This window comes from Equus przewalskii, unplaced genomic scaffold (assembly GCF_037783145.1).
Source record: "Equus przewalskii isolate Varuska unplaced genomic scaffold, EquPr2 ChrUn-10, whole genome shotgun sequence".
Taxonomy (NCBI): Eukaryota; Metazoa; Chordata; class Mammalia; order Perissodactyla; family Equidae; genus Equus; species Equus przewalskii.
In genome coordinates, this window is record NW_027228747.1 from 1,642,374 (window position 1) to 1,663,257 (window position 20,884).

Genomic DNA, 20,884 nt, shown 5'->3' on the forward strand with positions numbered 1-20,884 from the left:
GCCACAAGATGTCGCTTTCAATGACTCGTCTTCACAGTTGGAAAGACGTGAAGGCTGAGAAGGTGTTCTGGCCAAGATAGGGATGTGTGTTTGGCATCAAGCTTGCAGTTCTTTTCTAAGTACACTACCTTGAAGTTTTGTCTAGGTGTCTGTCTCCACCTTCAGACTAGGAGCTTCTAGAAGGCAGAATGTTAATTTACTTATTTTTTATTGAGGAATATTTGACAATTAAAATTATATCTACTTAAGGTGTACAATTTAATGATTTGATATACATAAGACATTGTGAAATAATCAGCACAATCAAGCTAATTAACATATTAATCATCTCAGATAGTTACATTTTTTTATTTGGTGAGAACACTTACGATTTACCCTCTTAGCAAATTTCAAGTATACATTACAGTATACTTAACTATGGCCACATTGTTGTACATTAGATCTTCAGAATTTATTCATTTTGCATAATTGAATCTCTGTATCCATTGGCCAGCATCTCCCCCTCTCCCCCTCCCCCAGCCCTTGGTAACCACCTGTCTACTCTGTTTCTGTGAGTTCAGCTTCTTTGGATTCCACATTTGGTGAGATTATGCAGCATTTGTCTTTCTGTGTCTGGTTATTTCACTTAGCATAATGTCCTCCAGGTTCATCCATGTTGTTGAAAATGGCGGGTTTCCTTCTTTTTTATGGTTGAATAATATTCTATTGTATATGCACAGCTCATTTTCTTTATCCATTCACCTGTCAATGGACATTTAAGTTGTTTCCGTATCTTGGCTATTATGAATAATGCTAAAATGAACATGGGAGTGCAGGTATCTCTTTGAGATCCTGATTTCACTTCCTTTGGATATATATCCAGGAGTGGGATTGCTAGATCATAAAGTTGTTCTATTTTTAATTTTTTGAGGAACCTCCATGCTCTTTTTCATAACACCTGTACCAATTTAAATTCCTACCAATGGTGCACAAGGGTTCCCTTTTCTCCACAATCTCACCAACACTTATCTTTTGTCTTTTCTGAAAATAGCCATTCTAACAGGTATGAGGTGATAGCTCATTGTGCTTTGATTTTCACTTCCTTGGTGATTAGTGACGGTGAACACTTTTTCATATACCTGTTGACCATTTGTATGTCTTCTTTTGAGAAATGTCTATTGAGATTCTTGCCCATTTTAATTTTTTTTGCAATTGAGTTGTATGAGTTACTTATATATCTTGGGTATTAACTCCTTATCAAATGTATGGTTCCAAGTATTTTCTCCCATTCTGTTTGTTGCCTTTTCATTCTATTGATTGTTTCCATTGCTGTGCAGAAGCTTTTTAATTTAATGTAATCCCATTTGTCTATTTTTGCTTTTGTTACCTGTGATTTTGGTGTCCATGTCTAAAAAATCATTGATCAGACCAATGTTGAGAAGTTTTCCCCCTATGTTTTCATTCTAGTAGTTTTATGGTTTCAGGTCTTTAATCCATTTTGAGTTGATTTCTGTACATGATGTGAGATCAGGGTCCAATATCATTCTTCTGCCTGTGGATATCCAGTTTTCCCAACACCATTTATCGAAGAGACTATCCTTTTCTCATTTTGTGTTCTTGGCACCTTTGCTGAAGATCATTTGGCCTTATAAGTATGGATTTGTTTCTTGGCTCTCTATTCTGCTTCATTGGTCTGTATGTCTGTTTTTATGCCAGTACCTTACTGTTATGATTACTGCAGTTTTGAAATGAATTTGGAAATCAGCAAATGTGATACCTCTATCCTTGTTCTTCTTGCCCAAGGCTACATTGGCTGTTCAGGGTCTTTTGTGATTCTATAAATTTTAAGGTTGTTTTTCTATTTCTATAAAAAATTCCGTTTCGATTTTGATAGGGGTTGCATTGAATCTGTAGATGACTTTGGGTAGTATGGACATTTTAACAATATTAATTCTTCCAATCCATGAACATAGGTTGTCTTTCCATTTATCTGTGTCTTTTTAAATTTCCTTCATCAATGTTTTTGTTATTTTCAGTGTACAGGTCGTTTACCTCTTTGGTTAATTTATTTCCTAAGTATTTTATTCTTTTTGTTGCTATTGTGAATGAAATTGTTTTCTTAATTTCCTTTTTGGATAGTTTGTTGTTTGTATATAGAAATAATTTTCTATGCTTATTTTGTATCCTGCAACTTTACTGAATTCGTTTATTACTTACAACAGATTTTTTTGTTGTTGTTTAGTCTTTAGGGTTTTCTATGTATGTGATCATGTCATCTGCAAACAGAGAGAATTTTATTTCTTCCTTTCCTATTTGGACACCCTTCATTTCTTTTTCTTGTTTAATTTCTCTAGCTAAGACTTCCAGTACTGTGTTAAAAAGAAGTGGCAAGAGTAGGCATCTTTGTGCCAGATCTTTGAGGGAAAGCTTTCAGTTTTTTCCCATTGATTATGAAGTTACCTGTGAGCTTTTCATATATGACCTTTATTATGTTAAGATCCTCTGTAACTATTTTTGTTGAGAGTTTTAATCACGAATGGGTATTGAACTTTGTCACATGCCTTTTCTGCATCTATTGAGATACTCCTGTGGTTTCTTTTCTTTTCATTTTGTTAACATGTTATATCACCTTGATTGATTTGTATATGTTGAACCATCCTTTCATCCCTGGGATAAATCCGCTTAGTCATGGTGCATGATCCTTTTAATGTGCTATTGAATTCAGTTTGCTAGGATTTTATTAAAGATTTTTGCATATTTGTTCATCAGGGATATTGGCCTGTAGTTTTCTTCTTTTGTAGTGTCTTTCCCTGGTTTTGGTGTCAGGGTGATATTGGCCTCATAAAATGAGTTTGGAAGTGTTCTTTCTTCTATTTTTTGAAAGAGTTTAAGAAGCATTGGTATTAATTCTTCTTTGAATGTTTGGTAGAATTCATTCATGAAGCCATTAGGTCACTGGCTTTTCTTTTTTATTTTCCCAGACAAACAAACCCAATGGACGTTGTCACCACTAGACCTGCCTTACAAGAAATGCTTAAGTGAGTTCTTCAAATTGAACTGAAAACTCACTAAACAGCAATGTGAAAACATGGGGAAGCATAAATCTCTCAGGTAAAGGTAAATATTTGGACACATACGGATGACCGTAACACGGTAAGGGTGTCTATTGACTTTTATATTAGGGTGGTGAGGGCTACTGGGCTCCTCCTGTTCTCCTTTCCCCTCCAGCAGGCAGTCATGGCTGAGGGGATCCTCCTGGGTCTGGCACATAGGTGCGCTTGCTGCAGCGGTGACACGTGTGTTAGGGTGCAGGTGTGTGCGAGGTGGCTGTGGAGCTGGGCTTTCAGGGCTTGTATGTGGTTATAGGAGGTGGGTGGCAGCTCTGGCGAGGGGGAGGGGGTGGTGCACGGTGGCGGCTCAGGCAGGGGAAGGGGGTGTCAATGCATTTTTCTCCCCCTTATCCCAGCACCTAGCACACATGGCAAGGTTCTGAAGAAATATCAACATTAAAGAAGAGTTGGTTACAATGTACGAACTTAAAGTAATTTAAATGTCTACCAATAATGGATTAATAAAACAAAGTTTGATACATGCAAACAAGTGATTGCTACGCACTCATTAAGAATCAGACTAGCATTGATTGAGTGTGAGATGTCCACAGCCGAGCACTAAGTGAAAAGGCAGTTACAGTACAGCTGTGGGAGGAGATTGTCACTGTGCATTGGGACCGTGTGGGGAGTCGTTTTTGTCCCAGAGTGAACAAAAAGTGGGGAAAAAAGGGGTACAATATGACCCCCACCCCAACAAGCTCTAGGTCAAACATGGAATGCCTTTTGAGGGATGAATTATTATCCAGTGATTGTCCAAGGACACATTGGCGTACTGAATTTGTTAATTAGGTGGTTTCAAGGTTTTAATTTTTATTTTTGTTTCTTGGCTATAGATGCTGCAGTGGTGAACATTTTCCTATTGTCACTTTTAAAAATCTGTTTAGGGGCCAGCCCTGTGGCGTAGTTGTTGGGTCCCCATGCTCTGCTTCAGCGGTCCAGGGTTTGCAGGCAGACTTGGCGCTGCTTGTCAAGCCAGACTGTGGTGGCATCTCACATAAATGGAGGAGGATTGGCACAGATGTTAGCTCAGGGCCAATCTTCCTCACAAAAAACAAAACAAAACAAATTCTGTTTAATTACTTTATTGGGATAAATTCCCAGGAGATAATGGCTGAATCAAAGGTATTCAATGAAATTCTCTGTGACTTTAGCTTGGCATTGCCAAATTGTTTTCCCCTTTAGAAAATTGAGCCCTGATTTATTTTAGAGACATACAAGTGTATTGATGAACCACTATTTGCTGAGGAAATCATGATGTTGGGTAGATGAAGGTTCACCCTGCAAAGTGGAAAAAATTTTGCCTCAAGTGTTTCTCTTCTCAAATCTTCAGGGATGAGTAGACGGAATCCCTGGTTCAATGACCTGTCCTTTGGCGCCCCCTTCTGGGAGTCTTTCTCACAGCCTTGTGGACCCTCCTGGGGAGATGCATGGGTGGGGTGGGGGGAGGTAGAAGGGGCTGGCTGGGAGAAGGCTTGAGATGGGGGTAGGCAGTTAACCTGTCACTCAAGGGCCCAGCTGGTGCCTGTATGGAGGCCAAGCCTACAAATCTGGGCCCCTTAGAGTAGGGTCATTTCCACACCGGGGTCGGTTATTTCCTCATAACAAAGTTGCTCCTACTACTTCTCTCACCTCCCAACCATCACCCAACCAATTTAAAAATCCCCTATTAGCTTCTTTCTGTGCACAGGATAAAGCTGCAGCGCTAGCTTGGCACACAGGGCCCTTCACGTTTTGTCTCCTCCTGTCTCTCCAGCCTTGTTTCTTCTAACGGCTCATGATGTGCCCTGCGGACCTCCTCCCCGGAGCAGGCCGCTCTCGTCCATAACCCCAAGCCTTTGCCCAGGCTCTTTCCTCTGTCTGGAGGGCCCAGTTCTCCATGCTTCTCCTTGCAGCTAAATCTTTTCTTCAAATCCCAACACAAATGGTAGCTCCCTAAGGAAGAAGATGTCCCAGGGAGAAGGTGTTCCTTCCTGGGTGCCCAAGGCACCCTGTTCGTGTCACTAAGTTAGTGATGTTCAGAGTGCATCCTGCCAGTGTGTGACTCTGTCCCCTCCACTCGTCCCCACCCTGAGCAGGCCTTGTGTCTTACTCACCTTGCCTAGAGAGGACCTGGCACACTGTAGAGACTCAAGAAATATTTGTGGGATGAATGAATGTGCTCCATGACTGTGGAGTTGGGGGCTCACTCATTGAGGAGGGACATCCAAGGAGGATGTATTTAAGTTGTGTGATTGACTCCACCCAAGCCCTGGAGCTAGGAGGATGAACGCTGAGGCAGGGAGATGAATAGCATTAGCTTCTATGTCCTGAGACGCTTCTGGTCAAGCTCTGAGGGAAGGTGGGTCCCTGAAACCAGCTGAGTTAATTGTAGGAAGCACGTGTCATGTGTTGTCATCTCAGGAATGCAGTGAAGGCTCCGTCAAGCTGCTGAAGAACCTGTGAAGAGTCACAACACTGGCTGCCGTAATTGGAGGCACCGAGGATGGGCAGGATGTGAGACTTGGTGGTGGGGCCCCTGCCTGAGTCACACACTGCCTCCTGCCTGAGCACAGAGAACCTCTAAGATAAACCACAGGCCAGGACTGTGGATTCGGAGCAGCTTCGCCCCAACAGCGACAGGTCAGCATCTCTTCCAAGAGAGTTGTAGGGGTGGGCGTTCCCTATGACTCGTGTCTGCACAGAGTCCAGGGAGGGCTGCTGACCCGGAGGGTAACCCTGCCTCCTGAAAACAGGGATCTCATCTCTGTGGGAAGTGGGGAGTGGAAGGTCGCGGGCAACAGTCCTTCCCCTGTGTGCAGAGCGCTGGATGGGTGCTGCAGGGCGACCAGGAGAGGCTGTGGGTGCCCCTGGCTTCCCCAGCACTGACCAGCCCAACACACAGAAGCTCTGGGAGGGACATGGAAACTCAGCGCCCAAGGGGCTGTGTGGATGGCATGTAGACTCCTTCAGAGAGGGTCACGTGCCCAGGGAGTGGTGGGGACAAAGACAGAGACCCATGTGTGGTCTGTACATTGAACTGAGAAAGGAAAACAGCAACAACACTTGAGCAGGGCTGGGGGTTCTGGGTGGTATAATTATTTTAATATTTTGTGGTATAAAATAGTCTGTGGTTGTGGAGATATTTCCTTCTCAAGTGGTTTAAAAAATTTTCCATTGGAAAACAGTGTCTTGCTTCGAAGAGACTTCGGGTGACTCCTAAGCTGAGGGCAGGGCCGGGAGGTGGAGAACACAGCTCCTGTCATCAGGAAGCCAAAGTCTCAGGGGGGGACAGAGCTCGGTCCTGAGAGTTTGCAGCAAAGTCTCCTGCAGGCCAGGGACTCTGAGCCCCACTTGTAAGGGGTCAGACAGAGCTCAGGGAGGGGCCCTGAGGGAAGGTGCAGGAAGATGGGCAGGGACGATAGGGCAGAAGATTCTTGGAGAAAGCGCCTGTCCTGAAGTGGGCTGACCCAGATGAGGTGTCACTGCCTCTTCCCAGATTCCCCACTGTCCCCAGCTGCTCCACCCCTGGATCTCCAGAGTTGCCCCCTGTCCCCGGCTGCCATGACTGACACGCCAGCAGAGGAATCCCTCTTCCAAATCATCCACTGCTACCACCAGTACGCGGCCCGGGAAGGGGACGTGGAGACTCTGTCCCTGGAGGAGCTGAAGGCCCTGCTCATGGACAATGTCCCCCGCTTCATGGAGAGCTTGGTGCGTGGGGTCTGTGGTCAGGTGGGGATGAAGAGGGGCCCAGGGGACGGGGGTAGGGTTGGTTGTGGGTTGGAAGTGAGTGGTGAAGGTGTAGGAAATGGAGCCATCTCCCAAGAGAATGTCCACTATGGGAGGGCAAGTGAGGGAGTGTGGAGGGCAGGATCTGTGGCCAGAGGGAGGACGGGCCTGGCCGCTTCATTTCCCCTCCTTTGCTCTCCTGAAGCTCCCTGCCTGGCCCCGCTCCAGCCCAAACACAGCTCATCCCCGAAACTCAGTCCTAATCCCAAACCTGTTTATTCCTCTGCCTGTCCCTTCCTGAGGGAACAGGTCCTAATTCTTCCCTCTGCCTGTAGGTCCCCTCAGTGGGCACCCTGCCCCCTGACTGCCCTTTGCACGCCAGCCCCTTCTCCTGGGGTCTAGTGTAAGCCTTCCCATGTGCCCATGCCTGGGGGAGAGACTTTGGACTGCTGTGGGGGTAGAAGTGTAGCTTCCCCTCCCACCTCTTGTTAGCAGGGTCTCTCAGCCCAGCCTGGGGGCCAGCCCTGGAATTCAGGCCGGGCCCAGACACCCTCCTCAGGTGCGCATCTTCTCTGTCATCACGCCCAGCCCTGTGACACTGTGCTGCTGGGGGACAGCAGGGCTGGCAGGAATGTCTGTGGGGCACTGCCCTCTGCCCTCGGTGCCGTGCCCCAGGGGTCTCTGCACTGTCGTCTCCAGAGGACTGCAGGTCTCTGCCCCGACTCAAGGCTGCTGCCTCCCAGGAGAAGCGCCTCCTTTGGTCACTTCGCATCCCCCTTGCCTCCCTGTGGGAAACATCAGAGGAGACAGTCTCGCCTTCAGTTTACCAGAGCGTGGCCCTGAGGGTCACAGAGGGGGGACTAGGGTGATTGTGGTTAGGCCTCTGTTTCTAGAGAAATCTTTTCCTCTCCATGGCCAATTGCCTATATTGTGGGGCTATGCAAGGGCACCCCGGGTCTGCCACTTGGGGGCTCACGGCCCACCGGGATACAGGGACAGATACCTGGGCACAGAGCGGACAGATACCAGCCTGGGGGGCCTGAGGTGAGCCTTCCCAGGGCAGGTAGCCTCCCGTTTCTCAGCTCAGCTAGCTTTTGAGGAGATAAGATTATAGGAGGATCATGGCAGGGTGGTGGGGGGACAGAGGGTGCCAATCTGCCTGCTGGGATGGCCACTGCTGTCCAGGCTCACAGCTGCTTGCAGATGCGAGGACTTCCTTCCCCTGAGGCTCTCTGCCGGCTCCACACTGGGCCCCTCAGCCCGCTGGCTGAATCCTGCTGCAACCTGCTTCCTTGCCACTGCCCAGGGAGCGCTCCCTCCCCTCCTCACCTGTCTACTCCCCTCGCTGTGCTGTGACCCCTGACTTCCTTCCTGCTGTCCCTCCCACCTCAAATGCTCCTTTCTTCGCCTATACCATGCCCAGTCCTCAGCCCTCAGGGCCACCTGCCCTGGAACATCTTGGACAGCTCCAGGGCCCATGGCTTTGTCTTTTTCCTCATTCTGCACTTTCTATAGGTGACACAGGCAGAGTGCCACAAGTAACTGCTGATCACCAATAATAGAGCCTATTTAGTGCAGGCCTCACAATAGTGCTGGAGATGCAGACATGAGGGACGGGTGGGCTTGGCCCCAGGGAACTCCCCCTCTGAATGCTGAAGGCACAGCCTTCCATCTCAAAGACCCTGGGCTAAGCTGTCCCCACGGGGTGTGGGAGAGGTGGCTTGCAGTTCAGCTGGAAAGACAGGCTTAAACAGCCACTGACGTGGACAGACATGAATTGTGTCAGGAGGTGCCAGGCGCCTCAGCCCTGCTCAGCAACCGTAGACAGACAGACAGCCAGCCAGTGGTGCCCAGCCTGTACCCTCTGTCTGCCCACACGGCCCCAGGTCCACTTAGCTGAGGTACCTCCCACACCTCTGCCTCTTCAGCCTCATTCTGCAGCCCATGGTGTCCTGGCCACTAACTGTTTGAGTGATGAGCTGTTTCCTGCAAGCCTCTTGCAGGCAGGGCCATGCCACCATTACCCCACCCCATCCTCCCACCAGTAGGTGGTGGAGGCCTGGCCATCTGCCGGGGGGCTGTGTGCCTGGGCCGGCGGTTGACCCTCTGCCCGCTCCTCAGGGCCGGAAGGAGCCGCACTACATCACCGAGTTGTTCCGGGCAGCAGACAAGAACAAGGACAACCAGATCTGCTTTGATGAGTTCCTCTACATCTTGGGCAAGCTATTGAAGGACTACCACCTGCAGTACCACCAGCAGCTATGCGCCCACTACTGCTCCCAGCACAGCCTCTACTAGAGGGAGCACAGGCAGCCTCCTGGGGAGCCTGTCCCGAGGAGCAGGTGTAACCTGACTACGGGCAGCTGAATGGAGAGCTCTGCTGTGCGTGTCTGTGTGTGCCCACATCTGTGCACGTGCATGTACACGTCTGTGGAAAGGACAGCTGTGAGGGAAGAGAATAAAGCAACACCGTAGATGTTTCCGGGTCTGTTCAGTTCGTGGATCTGGGCATCTGCTATGGTACCAGAAAGTGGAGGTTTGGTCCGATCATGGAGATCATCCTTTTTGGGCGAGAGACAGCTCCTGCTTCCAGGATCCCCTGTCTGGCAGGGGAGACAGCCCCTGCCCTCAGCTTTCCGTCTAAGAGGAGCACTCTCTTTTCTTGGGGAGCCTGCTCTCTGACAAGGAGGCTAGGACTCACTAGTAATGCTTCCAACACTCTTTTATTCCACAGACATACGGGACAGGAGCCAGGAGGGCAGAGGCACACTGGACATGGACCCCACTTTTGATGGTCTCCCTGCTCTGGAGGAGAGCGCCCGTGAATCAGTGTGCAAAGGTGGAGAGGCCTGGGCCTGGGAACGGGTCAGGATGGGTGGGGAAGATGATCTGGTGATTGACATGGGGTGGAGGTCGTGGGGGCCAGTGTGTGAGGGAAGATTGCGAGGTGGATTTTACACATGCTGAGTCAGAGTTGGGGACAAAGGCAAACCTGACAAGCCAGCCTGTAATGGGGAAGAGCCATGAGTGGAACCTGGGAACTGCCAATCAGAGAAGGCTTCCTGGAGAGGAGAAGGGTTGGGTCTGGTTTTTACTAATGACAAATGATCATGGATGTGGGCGTTACTCCAACTTGGGGCTATTTGTGACTCACTGATCCGAATCCTCCCCTTGTCCTCTCTCTCGGGTGTTTGTTTTTCTCTCTCTCACCCTGGGAGCCCAGGAATCTTATGCAGAATCTCTCTGGGAATGTGTCCTTTGCCTGCTGGGACCCATCTTGGTGGGTTTCTTCTCTGAGGATGGCCTGGGAACCCATGTCCTGAGCTTATTGTGATAGAAGTGATGAGTTTTAAAAGAATGATGGGCGATTTTCTGCTTGGCTCCCATGTGCAAATGATTGGGGGGGAGTCACTTAAGGGACTTGGTTCGGTTCCCTCTCCCAACTGGGTCTGTGTGCCAAAGAAGAGGAGCAGCGCCCTGTGGGCTGAGCGGGGCGACGTTGGTTTCCGATCAGTCAGGCTCTGAAGCAGGATTTTGACCCTGCTGCTTCCTGGGCCTGGCCTGCCAGCGATTCCCTTAGGTGGGTGCCAGTCCACCAATGCCTGCCTTTCAGGACTCAGCTGGGCGCCCACCTGTTTCCCTCTGGACCTTCCTACGTGCTCCATGGGGTCTGAACTTCCCCTTTGGAGGTGCAAGTCCTGCTGCCCCGTTGTTGGGTTTTACTGTCTGTGTCCTCCACCAAGCCAGGGACCACGCCTTGTCATCTCCGAGTGCCCAGGGGTCCAGTGAGTGTTGGAGGAAGGGACTCAGGAACAGGGCCTGTGGGTTGGAAATCTGCTGACCCAGGTCGGTGCTGCCTCCTACTGGTGGTCATGTTCAGACATGGAGAGAGTTGGCCGGGAGACTCCGGTCACCCTTCCCCCAGACGCAGGGGAGGATTCTTCCTGCCTGTCTCACCTAAAACATAGCGGGGTCCACAGGCCTTTGTGTACTAAGCGGGCAGCTCAGCCCGGTTCTCCTTGCCTTCCTCCTGCCCCTGCCTGTGGGGGATTTCTCCACCGGCTCTGCTTGCTCTATCCTCATTTCCTCAGCCTTGGGCACGACCTGATGGGACCTGTTGGCACATGTACCTGGGATTGAACTCCTTCCTGTAAACAGGACCGGGTTCCACTCCCCCTGGGTTGCCCCACGTCCGTCCATCAGTCTGATTACAGGCTGTGCCTTTTTCCCAATGCGCTTACCCAATTCCTGACAACCTCTTCTGCTAGATCAGCTCAACCTGGCCCTTGCTCCCCCTGGAGCCCCTAGGGCTGTCTGTTCATGGGGAGCATCTCTGGGGGTGATGTTTCATGGCCTCGCTGGTCAGCATGCTCCACTGACAAGCACACAATGCTGGAGGAGGTCATGGCTCATGTCTGCCATAAGTTTCCCTCACTGGATCTGGGGCCTGTTTCCCTTACTTTCTGGAGAAGAGAGCTGTCTCCACCAGGGCCATTCTCAAGGGAGTGACTTCAAGAGAGGTGTCTCCTGAAGGGTCAGGGTCTGGGGAAGCTGTCGTTTCCATCAACCTCATCACCACTCCCACTGAGAGAGGTCAGCACGAGCTCCATCCCTGGTTGGAGAACAAATCCTACATAGAGTCTCAGGAAAGCCACCTTGCTTGTTCTAATGTGTGCTTTTTGGCACCTAAGCATCAAGACAAAGCAGAACACATGCCCATAGGAAGGACCTTGAGTAATTCCCCATGCCTCAGTTTCCTCATCTGTCACAGGATAATTGTACCTGTAATGTCCACTTCACAGGGTTATCAAATGAGTGAACGGAGGCAAAAAACACTTTGAAAGTATGATGTGCTCCTTGGGGTAAGGGGCTATTATCCTGGGTCGTGCAGGAGAGGACCTGGTGAGTAACAGGTGTGCACGAAGCACTTGATCATTGGTTGAAACTTATATGTCAGAATTTTCCCTATTTTCCTGTCAAGAGCTTCACTAACCTCTTGCCAAGGAAGCTAGATTGCATTTACTTGATAGATTTATATTCTGCCTTGTTCCAAAAACGATTTCATGTATTTGGGTTTGATAAAGGGAATTTCTGCAGTGGATAAGGAATAGATCAAACGTTCAATTCTGCATTAACGTATCCACTCAATAAGTATTAATTAAGCACGCAGTATGTACGAGGTCCTAGGGGTGTGATGTGGTTTCTGCTTTAAAGGGGCACCTGGTCCCAAAGAAAAGGCAGACAATAAACAGAGGAGTCATAACATAGCAGGGCCACCGCTGCGATGTGTAAGGATTTGGGTAGCATGGAGGAGACAGGAATTAACTCAGCGTTGATAGGGTAGGGGAAGGAGCGTCAGGGATGGACTTCGAGCAGATGGTGCCTGGACTGGATCAGGAGGCACGAGGAGGACTTTACTGGCAAAGAGGTGGATGATGTCACATCACGTCGTAAGTCACTTTGGTTATTTGATGCATTGAATGTTGTGTCTCTCTGTGAGTCTCAGTTTCCTCATCTGTGAAGTGAGCATTATCATGGTGCATACCTCATAGGATTATTGTGAGAATTAAATCGACTGATATAAGTAAAGCATTTACAACGGTTCCTGGCCTGTGGTAGAAGCCCAGTGAATCTTAGCTATTAGTTGATTGTTGTTGCTGTTACTGTGTTTGCCAGGCACTGTGCTGGGTCCTGGAGAGACAGAGGTGGATGGTCTAGTCTGGATCTTTGAGGGTTCACAGTCCAGCTGGGGAGCCAGGCACATTTCCAGGGCAGTAATCACGATTTCTGTTCACTCAGTGCTTGCTAACTGCACTGCTCTAAGCGCTTTACATATGTTTTATGTAAACTTTTTATTAAAATATAATACATATTTCCACAAATCATAAATATTTTGCATATATTATTAATCCTCACAACTCTATAAGGTAGATTCTTTATGTTTTTTTTTTTTTAAGATGGAAGTGATGTGGGCTTGGCAAGCCAAGGAGTTGAAAGAAAGATTTCTTGGACTCTCAAGGTCTAGTAGTAGTGCTCCTTTATTCAGAGAATGGCACGGGGACAGACCCATGGGCAGTGAAGAGCTGCGATGGGTTGAGGGTAGGGCTAAATTTATAAGGCATGGGTATGTGAATTACTTCTTTACAAGACAAAGGAAAGATCATGAAAAATTGTTAAAATGGTATCAGTGCAGACGAGGTCCGGTTATTGGGTGGTCCTATAAATTTGGATAGGAATCAGGTCTGATCAGGCCAGGACGTCCTGTGCTTCCTGAGGATGATCTAGATCAGTGGGTAGGGCAGGACGCGGCGGGCTTCTCTCCCTGGGGCAGCCTTGATCTTTATCAGAAGCATTAAACATTTTAAAAAATTTTTAATTGTGGCAAAATACACATAAAATTGACCATCTTAACCATTTTTAACTGTTCAGTTCAGTCGTGTTAAGTCCATTCACATTGCTGTGCAACCAATCTCCAGAACTGTTATCCTCTTGTAGCTGAAACTCTAACCCATTAAATAACAACCTCCATCCCCCTTCCCCTTAGGCCTGCCAACCACCATTCTACTTTCTGTCTCTACAAATTTGACTACTGTAGAGGAGGAAGACATTTCCTCTACTGGCTCTAGGTCCTTCTGCTGGCTAGGCTACAAATTAAATTCACTTGAGACAGAATAACAGGAGAAAATTGAACAAAGCTTTATAACTTGTATACATGGGAGAGACTAAGGAAAACTGAGTAACTCGCGAAAATGGCAGAGGTTCTCATCTTAAATACCATCCTCAGCTAAAGGCAAAGGAGGATGTTGGGGGTGGGGGGAGTCAGTTATGGGAGATTACCAGAAAAGCACAGTAAACAAGAGTAACATTATTATTATAATGCCTTCCGCATTGCTAAGAGTTTCTAGAGGTAAGGTCATCCCCCTTCTTACTGGTGTAGAGAAGGAGACACCTTTACAGATGGAAATTTCCTTTACAAATGTAAATGTCTCTTTACAAAGGGCAACTTCTACTTTTCAGAGTTCCTCTCATGTCTGCAGTTTTGAAAATTAACCAGCCCAGGGGCCGGCTCCGTGGCCGAGTGGTTAAGCTTGCACGCTCCGCTGTGGCGGCCCAAGGTTCAGATCCTGGGTGCGGACATGGCACCGCTCGTCAGGCCACGTTGAGGCGGCGTCCCACATCCCACAACTAGCAGGACCTGCAACTAAGATATGCAACTGTGTACAGGGGGGGTTTGGGGAGATAAAGCAGAAAAGAGAAAAAAAAAAAAAAGACTGGCAACAGTTGTTAGCCCAGGTGCCAATCCTTAAAAAAAAAAAAGGAAGATTGGCAACAGTTGTTAGCCTAGGTGCCAATCTTTAAAAAAAAAAATTAACCAGTCCAAAATAATCCTTATGCCAAAGAGACATATCTTGGCGTGGCCAATTCCAATCCCCCACACTACTCTAGGTAAGTGGATTCATACAACATCCGTCTTTTTGTGACTGGCTTATCTCATTTAGTATAATGTCCTCAAGGTCCATCCATGTTAAAACATGTGTCAGAATTTCCTTTCTTCTTAAAGGCTGAAAAATATTCCATTGTATGGATAAACCACATTTTATTTATCCATTCATCCATGGATGGATGCTTGGGTTGCTTCCACATTTTGGCTATTGTGAATAATGAACATGGATGTACAAATATTTTTTTGAGACCCTTCTTTCAATTATTTTGGATATATACCAGAAGTGAAATTGCTGAATCATATGGTAATTCCATTTTTAGTTTTCTGGAGAACGACCATACTGTCTTCCATTGCAGTTGCACCATTTTGCATTCCCACCAGCAGTACACAAGGGTTCCAATTTCTCCACGTCCTCCCCAACTCTTGTTACTTTCTGGCTTTTTTTTTTTTGATGGTAGCCATTCTAACAGGTGTGAGGTGGTTTTTCATTGTGGTTTTGATTTGCATTTCCCTAATGATTAGCGATGTGAAGCATCTTTTCTTGTGCTTATTGACCATTTGTATATCTTCTTTGGAGAAATGTCTATTCAAGTACTTTGCCCATTTCTCAGTGGGGTTGTTTGTTTTTTGTTGTTGAGTTGTAGGAGTTCTTTAGATATTCTGGCTGTTAACCCTTTATGAGATATATGATCTGCAAATATTTTCTCCCATTCTGTAGGTTGAAAGTAGACTCTGTGTTAAATCTCTACTTAATAATTGAGGTAACTAAGGTATAGAGAGGGTAAGAAATTGGCCCAAAGGCACACAGCTATAAAGTTAATGTGTGATAAAGCCCAAAGGGCTGCAGAATCATGGAAAGAGAGGCTAACTCCTTTTACTTCCTCTAGGAGGCAATGACGGCCTAGGCCCTGGGGAAGCACAGGGTAAATATTTGTAGAATGCACCGAGGAAAGGAAGAGTGGAGTTTTCTCAGCAGAGTCATGTTCTTGTCAGAGCACTGGAGCTTGATGCTCTGGGATGCAGTCTGGCCTCTTACACATCCGCCCTGGGAAATCTGGGTGAACCGCTTCACCTTTCTGAGCCTCACCTTCCGTGTCTTTCGACTGGGTGGGCTCTGTGCCCTGCCTTCCTGATAAGTGTGCTCTGCGGCTCTTAGAGTATATGGATGTGAAGTGCTTTGTAACAAGAGAAATGCTCCACAAATCTTCAGCGTTAAAAGCCAGTTAATCTGAGTGCCATTTTGTTGGAGGGTGGGAGGGGCTTGCTCCTATTGAAATCCTGGGGGAATTGGCCACCTCCTTTACTCCTCTTGGGCAGGATGCACTTCTGGCTTCTCCAATGAACTCCTCACTTCAGCCCCGACACTCCTAGATTGGGTTCCTCTTTAGCCTGTGCTCCTGGGGTCAGAGGCACAAAATCATCCCAGACAGGGTTGAAGGGTTCCTGCTGTGTTGATGCAGCCACTCAGTGCCTCATATGTGCAGAGAGACCCCCAAGCCAGCCTCTGTCTCCCAGGGCACAGGGCACCCCCAGCTGCATGGAGCAGGAGAGTTAGGAAGGGGTATGGGCAGCAGGAGAGAAATTGATTTAATCCTTAAGCAACACACATCCCCTCAGAGTCCAACCACACACAAAACTACAATAATAGAAATACTACCCCTAGGACGAGTGTTCCTAACCTTTTATAGGTCTTTGGATCCTTTGTGAACCTGATAAAAGCCATGGAAGAATGTGCTTATATATATACACTCAAAATGCTGCATTCAACTTCAATTCCATTTCAGAGATGCACAGACAGGCCACAATGCATGGGATTAGAATCATCACCAGGAGGGAGGACTCAGGAGTGGGCATCCTGCTTGGCCAAGCCAGGGGATGCCAGCAGCCCACAAAAGGAGTCTGCACCATGGCCTCCTCCTGGATTCTCCTGCTGAGCACTGCTGCCTGGCAGACGCCTTCTGTCTTCCTCTCAATGCCCCCCCCGCACCCCCCGCCACCAATATACCCCCTGTCAGAAATTTTCATTCTGTGCAGTGATTGCCCCATTCACCTGGTTGGGAAACCAGAAGCTGTAGCAACTCTGGAAGGGGGCAGCTGCCTCTGACTGGTCTGAGGCGCCGGGGCTGGCCAAGCCCAGCTGCTATAAAACGGAGCCAGCACTCAGGCGTGCATGTCCTCTGTCAATTCTGTTTCGGGGAGACCTGGTAAGTGGGATTATCCCTGTCTGCCCCATACTTTAGGCTCCCCCTGGGAAGGGCCGGGGAGTGGAACAGCCTTTTCTGAGATGGTGAGAGAAAACTCAGGGAGGTCTGGACCAAAATCCAGAGCTCCCAGAGGAGGGGAGGGACAAAGAGAGGACAAAGAAGGAGCTGAGTCCTCTAGCATTTTTGGGTGAGGGCACCGTCGTTTCCAAGGCAAGGCCCTTCTTGGGCAGAGATGAGGGCATAGGGAGAGTTAACAGGCACTTTGAGAGTGTGTGTGTGTGTGACCCTAACCCTCCCACACTTGTATCTATATTGTCCCACCCATTCCCATCATTAGCCGTTACCATCGCTGGTTTAGTTATTTGGTGGTGCAGGCCAGGACAAAGCCATCACTTGGGATATGAACCTTCTGAGTATCCCCCTAGTCTTCAGTCTGCTGTGGGCAGAGCCACCATCCCCACCCTGGGATCCCCACGTACTCCCTCTTCCAGGTGGGGCAACTCCTTGGGCATCATGCTGACGGATCTGGAGAATGCTATCAACTCCCTCATTGATGTCTACCACAACTACTCCCTGCTTAAAGGGAATTACCATGCCATCTATAGGGACGACTTGAAGAAATTGTTAGAGACAGAGTGTCCTCAGTACCTGAAGGTGAGGAGGGGCTGGTGTGGTTGGGGTTCTCTGCCAGGCTCTGAGGAGGCCCTGAGTCACTGCTCCCCCACGCTGCTCTGTGGAGACAGCCAGGCCTCAGCTCTCCCTGAGATCTTCACACTCTGGCCTCTTTCTCCTCAATCTTGACAGAAAAAGAATGCAGACGCCTGGTTCAAAGAGTTGGACATCAATGAGGATGGTGCTGTTAACTTCCAGGAGTTCCTCATCCTGGTGGTCAAGGTGGGCCTCTTGGCCCATGAAGACATCCACAAGGAGTAGCAGAGCTATGGCCCCTGGGGCTGGCCCCTGGACTTGTCCCTGCAGAACAATAAAGTAGTTGATACCTCAGGCCTCTCTTGGTCTCCTGCTTTTCTCTGGCGGAATGAGATTCCTGGCGGGTGGAGGGAGAATTGGAAAACCCAAAGGAAGAAAAATAGGCCTGTGTTGTCTCCCACTCCCCATCTCTGGGAACCTTCAGTGCCCACTGCTGCCTGTTTCCTCCCCGTGTTCTCCCCAAACTGTTCCCGAGTCTCTTCCAGCCTCACGGTCCTGAGTCATTGGTTCCAGGACTTAAGGATTCTGAAAAGTCCAAGACACTGTAGCTGATGATTTTCCAACTTGTCCCAAATGGGTGATATGGGAACAGGGACACGTAGGGAAATTCATAGTGTTCTCTAAAATAAACTTTGATTTCCAGCTAAATGTCTTAGATGCCACTCTTGGGAAATTAGGGAGATAACTACATAGAGGGGTGTGTGTGTGTGTGTGTGTGGCCCACACTTGTAATTTCTTCTTAGAGGTTTTGGAAGCTTTCCTCGTCTCTCTACTCCCAAACTCATTAAATAATAAAGGAATGGGCAGATAGGCTGATGCATTAATAAAAGTCAACTCAGAGAACAGGATACTCCAATGCTGTCCTGTGGGGTGAATGCTCTGGTGATGAGTGAATTATCTAAAATAACCTCTCTATCATTACTCTGGATTGTCCAAGGACCTGGTGAAATGGGGAGGCCAGAAGATAGATGAATGGGCATCTCTCACCAGAACCCAACCCCCAATCTGAGTTTCCATGCTGTGCCTTGGAAAACTTCCTGTTGTTCTCACTTAGGTGATGGGTCAGTGGTGTTAGTAATGAAGAAGGGGATGGGGAGCTCTCACCAGAATCTCTCAACCAGGGTTCTTCGCTTGATCTTCTATATATCTCTGAAATGGAACTGAAGTTGAACATATCATTTTGAATGCATGTGTATAAACACATTCCTCTATGGCTTTCATTAGATTCTCAAAATGGTCCAAAGACCCCTGAAAGGTTAGGAACACTCGTCCTAGCTGCTGGGTTTTAATGAAAGGGGAAGTATTTCTATTACCGTTGTTTTGTGTGTGGTTGGACTCTGAGCGGAAGTGTGTTGCTTAAGGACTAAATCAATTTCTCCTCCTGCTGCCCGTACCCCTTTCTAACTCTCCTGCTCTGTGAACTGGGGGTGCCCTGTGCCCTGGGAGACAGAGGCTGGCTTGGGGTCTCTCTGCACATATGAGGCACTGAGTGGCTGCATCAACACAGCAGGGACCCTTCAACCCTGTCTGGGATGATTGTGTGCTTCTGACCCCAGGAGCCTGGGCTGAAGAGGAACCCAACTCCGGGGGTTGAGGAGGGAGAGGGGTTCTTTGGAGAATCCAGAAGTGCTTCGTGCCTGAAAAGAGAAGAGGGGGTGGCCAACACCCCCAGGATTTCAGGAGGAGCAAGCCCCTCCTACCCTCCAACAAAATGCAATTCAGATTAACTGGCTTTCCATGCTGAAGATTACTCACTTTAGATCATGGGCTTTTTGTTTGTGGTAGTCCTTAATCATAAAAATGCAAACGAGCAGGGAAAGGTAACAGCTTAAATCTTTATTCACCAACCAAGGCTTTAATTACCAGCTGTTTTATTGTCAGCTAACATGTTAGTGAAAATGGTTGGCAGCCAGTGGAGAATTAGGATTGGGACCTAAAATGGGATGGAGGAGTGTTGCCATCAAACACAGAGATGGACTCCTGCTGGGCAAGTGGGAAGGCTCGGGGACAGAATGGCTTCCTTTTCAGTTTTCTGAAGGATAGCTTTATCGGTCCCTGAAAGCAAGTGCTTCCAGCTAAGGCAGGAGCGTGAATGCATTCTCTGCATTGCAGAAATGGAGATTATGCAGTTCTGAGAGCCATTTTTAAAGGTGAGCTGCTGGCCCAAATTGGCCCAGGCAAAGATGGAAAAGGTGTACAGGGCTCACCAAGCTGCATCCCAGGCCTTACTCAACATTTAGGGATTTTAATGGGAGAATACACAAAAGGAGAGAGCAACCTGATTTTGCCTCTCACTTATCCAAATGGTGTGACATGGTGGTGTGTGTATGTGTATGTATGTGTGTTGGGGTGGGGTGGGGCCAACAAATCCAAGTGCCTTTGAATCTCCTTGACAAGGCACTGTAGGACTTGCTGTTAATGGATTCTTTGGGGGGAAATTTACCACTGTTAATTCTGTTTGCCTTTAGCTGGAAGTCCAATGAGTCTGCTTTCTCTGAGCCCCCTCAGAAGGACCATGAGGAAGGTGACCGAGAGTGCCCTTTGAGTTTCACCGTCAGTGATGGGTCACTGGTTTTGAAGAATTGCATTGATCCCGAGCTATCAACAGTTGATACCTGAGCTAGCTGGATAGGTGGGGTGGCCCAGCTGGCACTGGCAGCCTGGAGAAAGAGGCGGAGGTGAGGGAGGAAGCAGGCTTCGAGACTGTAATTTACAAACAAGAGTGTGCCTATTACAGGAAGCCCTGGGCAGAGTCAGACAGGGTTTGTAGCCCAGAGCAAGTTGATTTGGTTTCCTATTTCACCAGCTGCAAAAGAAGAACAAGGCAGTGGGAAGTTGAGAAATTAGTACTTTAGCAGGAAAATTCATGTAATATTTGAGCCCACAAAAGAGACCTTGGCTCACCAGGCAGATCCGGCCACTGAGATTTCCGGGGACTGTAAGAGGACCTGTATGAAATGCTGCTTCTCTCCCCAAGGCTCCTGCCTTCAGCCAAGTTCCTCATGGTTGTGACAAAAGTCCTCAAGCACAAGGAGAGGATCTGGAATTGGGCAATTGGTGCTTAGCAGCTAAAGAAAAGAGCTTATGCCAGTGGAAAAGACTTCCCCGTACATCCCTCCACTTGGCAGCCAGAACCATTCTGCTTGGGTGCAGGTACTAGCCTATCTTCTGGCCTCCTAATGTGCAGAATTCAGCCTAAAGTCAAATGGGCTGAAGAGGGGAGAGGTAGCTACAAACACTTATTGGGCTGCTGCTGAATGGAAGTGTGAAAGGCAATCATCATCTCAAACCTGGAAAAAGACAAAATGGTGATGGCTTAAATCTTTTATCTCATGCTAGAATCTGTCTGAATAGAATCAAGTCCTTGCTACTTGTTAATCTTCCATCGTCTGACACTTCTAGGAAATGGAATATGGTTGGCACAGTGTATTTGATTAACAAGTCACAGTGGAGCGTCCAGTAGACAGTTTCTATCTGCTTGATGGGGTAATATGATTTCATAGCCTGTAGAGATGTTAAACCCCTAAATGTTATGGTTTTCATCGCCCTGTTGAAAGTTAAGAGTCTTATATCTAACTTAATTTTACTTCGGAGTTCCTTTCCTGATTGTCTTTCTATATCCTCAAAAATTCTTCAAACTAGTTTCTAAAAAAACTTCTTTCCCGATTCTCTTATTAATGAATTAAAACAAGAATTTTGACATGGGCCCACTGTTTGTTGATCATTTTGCT

The 20,884-nt window shown here is 47.9% G+C and overlaps 2 protein-coding genes across 2 annotated transcripts; both read left to right on the plus strand.

Moving 5' to 3' along the window:
* Positions 1–5,469: 5,469 nt before the first annotated feature.
* Positions 5,470–9,277, plus strand: LOC103566555 (protein S100-A15A). The gene is made up of 3 exons (XM_008543015.2): positions 5,470–5,708; positions 6,565–6,779; positions 8,919–9,277. The coding sequence occupies exons 2-3, from the start codon at positions 6,630–6,632 to the stop codon at positions 9,093–9,095; spliced, it is 327 nt and encodes a 108-aa protein (XP_008541237.1). The 5' UTR covers positions 5,470–5,708; positions 6,565–6,629; the 3' UTR covers positions 9,096–9,277.
* A 6,748-nt stretch (positions 9,278–16,025) lies between these two features.
* On the plus strand, positions 16,026–17,447 carry S100A8 (S100 calcium binding protein A8). Its single transcript, XM_008543014.2, has 3 exons — positions 16,026–16,445; positions 16,937–17,099; positions 17,250–17,447. The coding sequence occupies exons 2-3, from the start codon at positions 16,959–16,961 to the stop codon at positions 17,376–17,378; spliced, it is 270 nt and encodes an 89-aa protein (XP_008541236.2). The 5' UTR covers positions 16,026–16,445; positions 16,937–16,958; the 3' UTR covers positions 17,379–17,447.
* Positions 17,448–20,884: the final 3,437 nt, after the last annotated feature.

Bases quoted from the DNA above. Each gene is read 5' to 3' on its own strand.
- LOC103566555 (XM_008543015.2), top strand. From the start codon at position 6,630: ATGACTGACACGCCAGCAGAGGAATCCCTCTTCCAAATCATCCACTGC. The intron at 6,780-8,918 runs GTGCGTGGGGTC...CCCGCTCCTCAG, and splicing joins CCCGCTTCATGGAGAGCTTG to GGCCGGAAGGAGCCGCACTA.
- S100A8 (XM_008543014.2), top strand. From the start codon at position 16,959: ATGCTGACGGATCTGGAGAATGCTATCAACTCCCTCATTGATGTCTAC. The intron at 17,100-17,249 runs GTGAGGAGGGGC...CAATCTTGACAG, and splicing joins AGTGTCCTCAGTACCTGAAG to AAAAAGAATGCAGACGCCTG.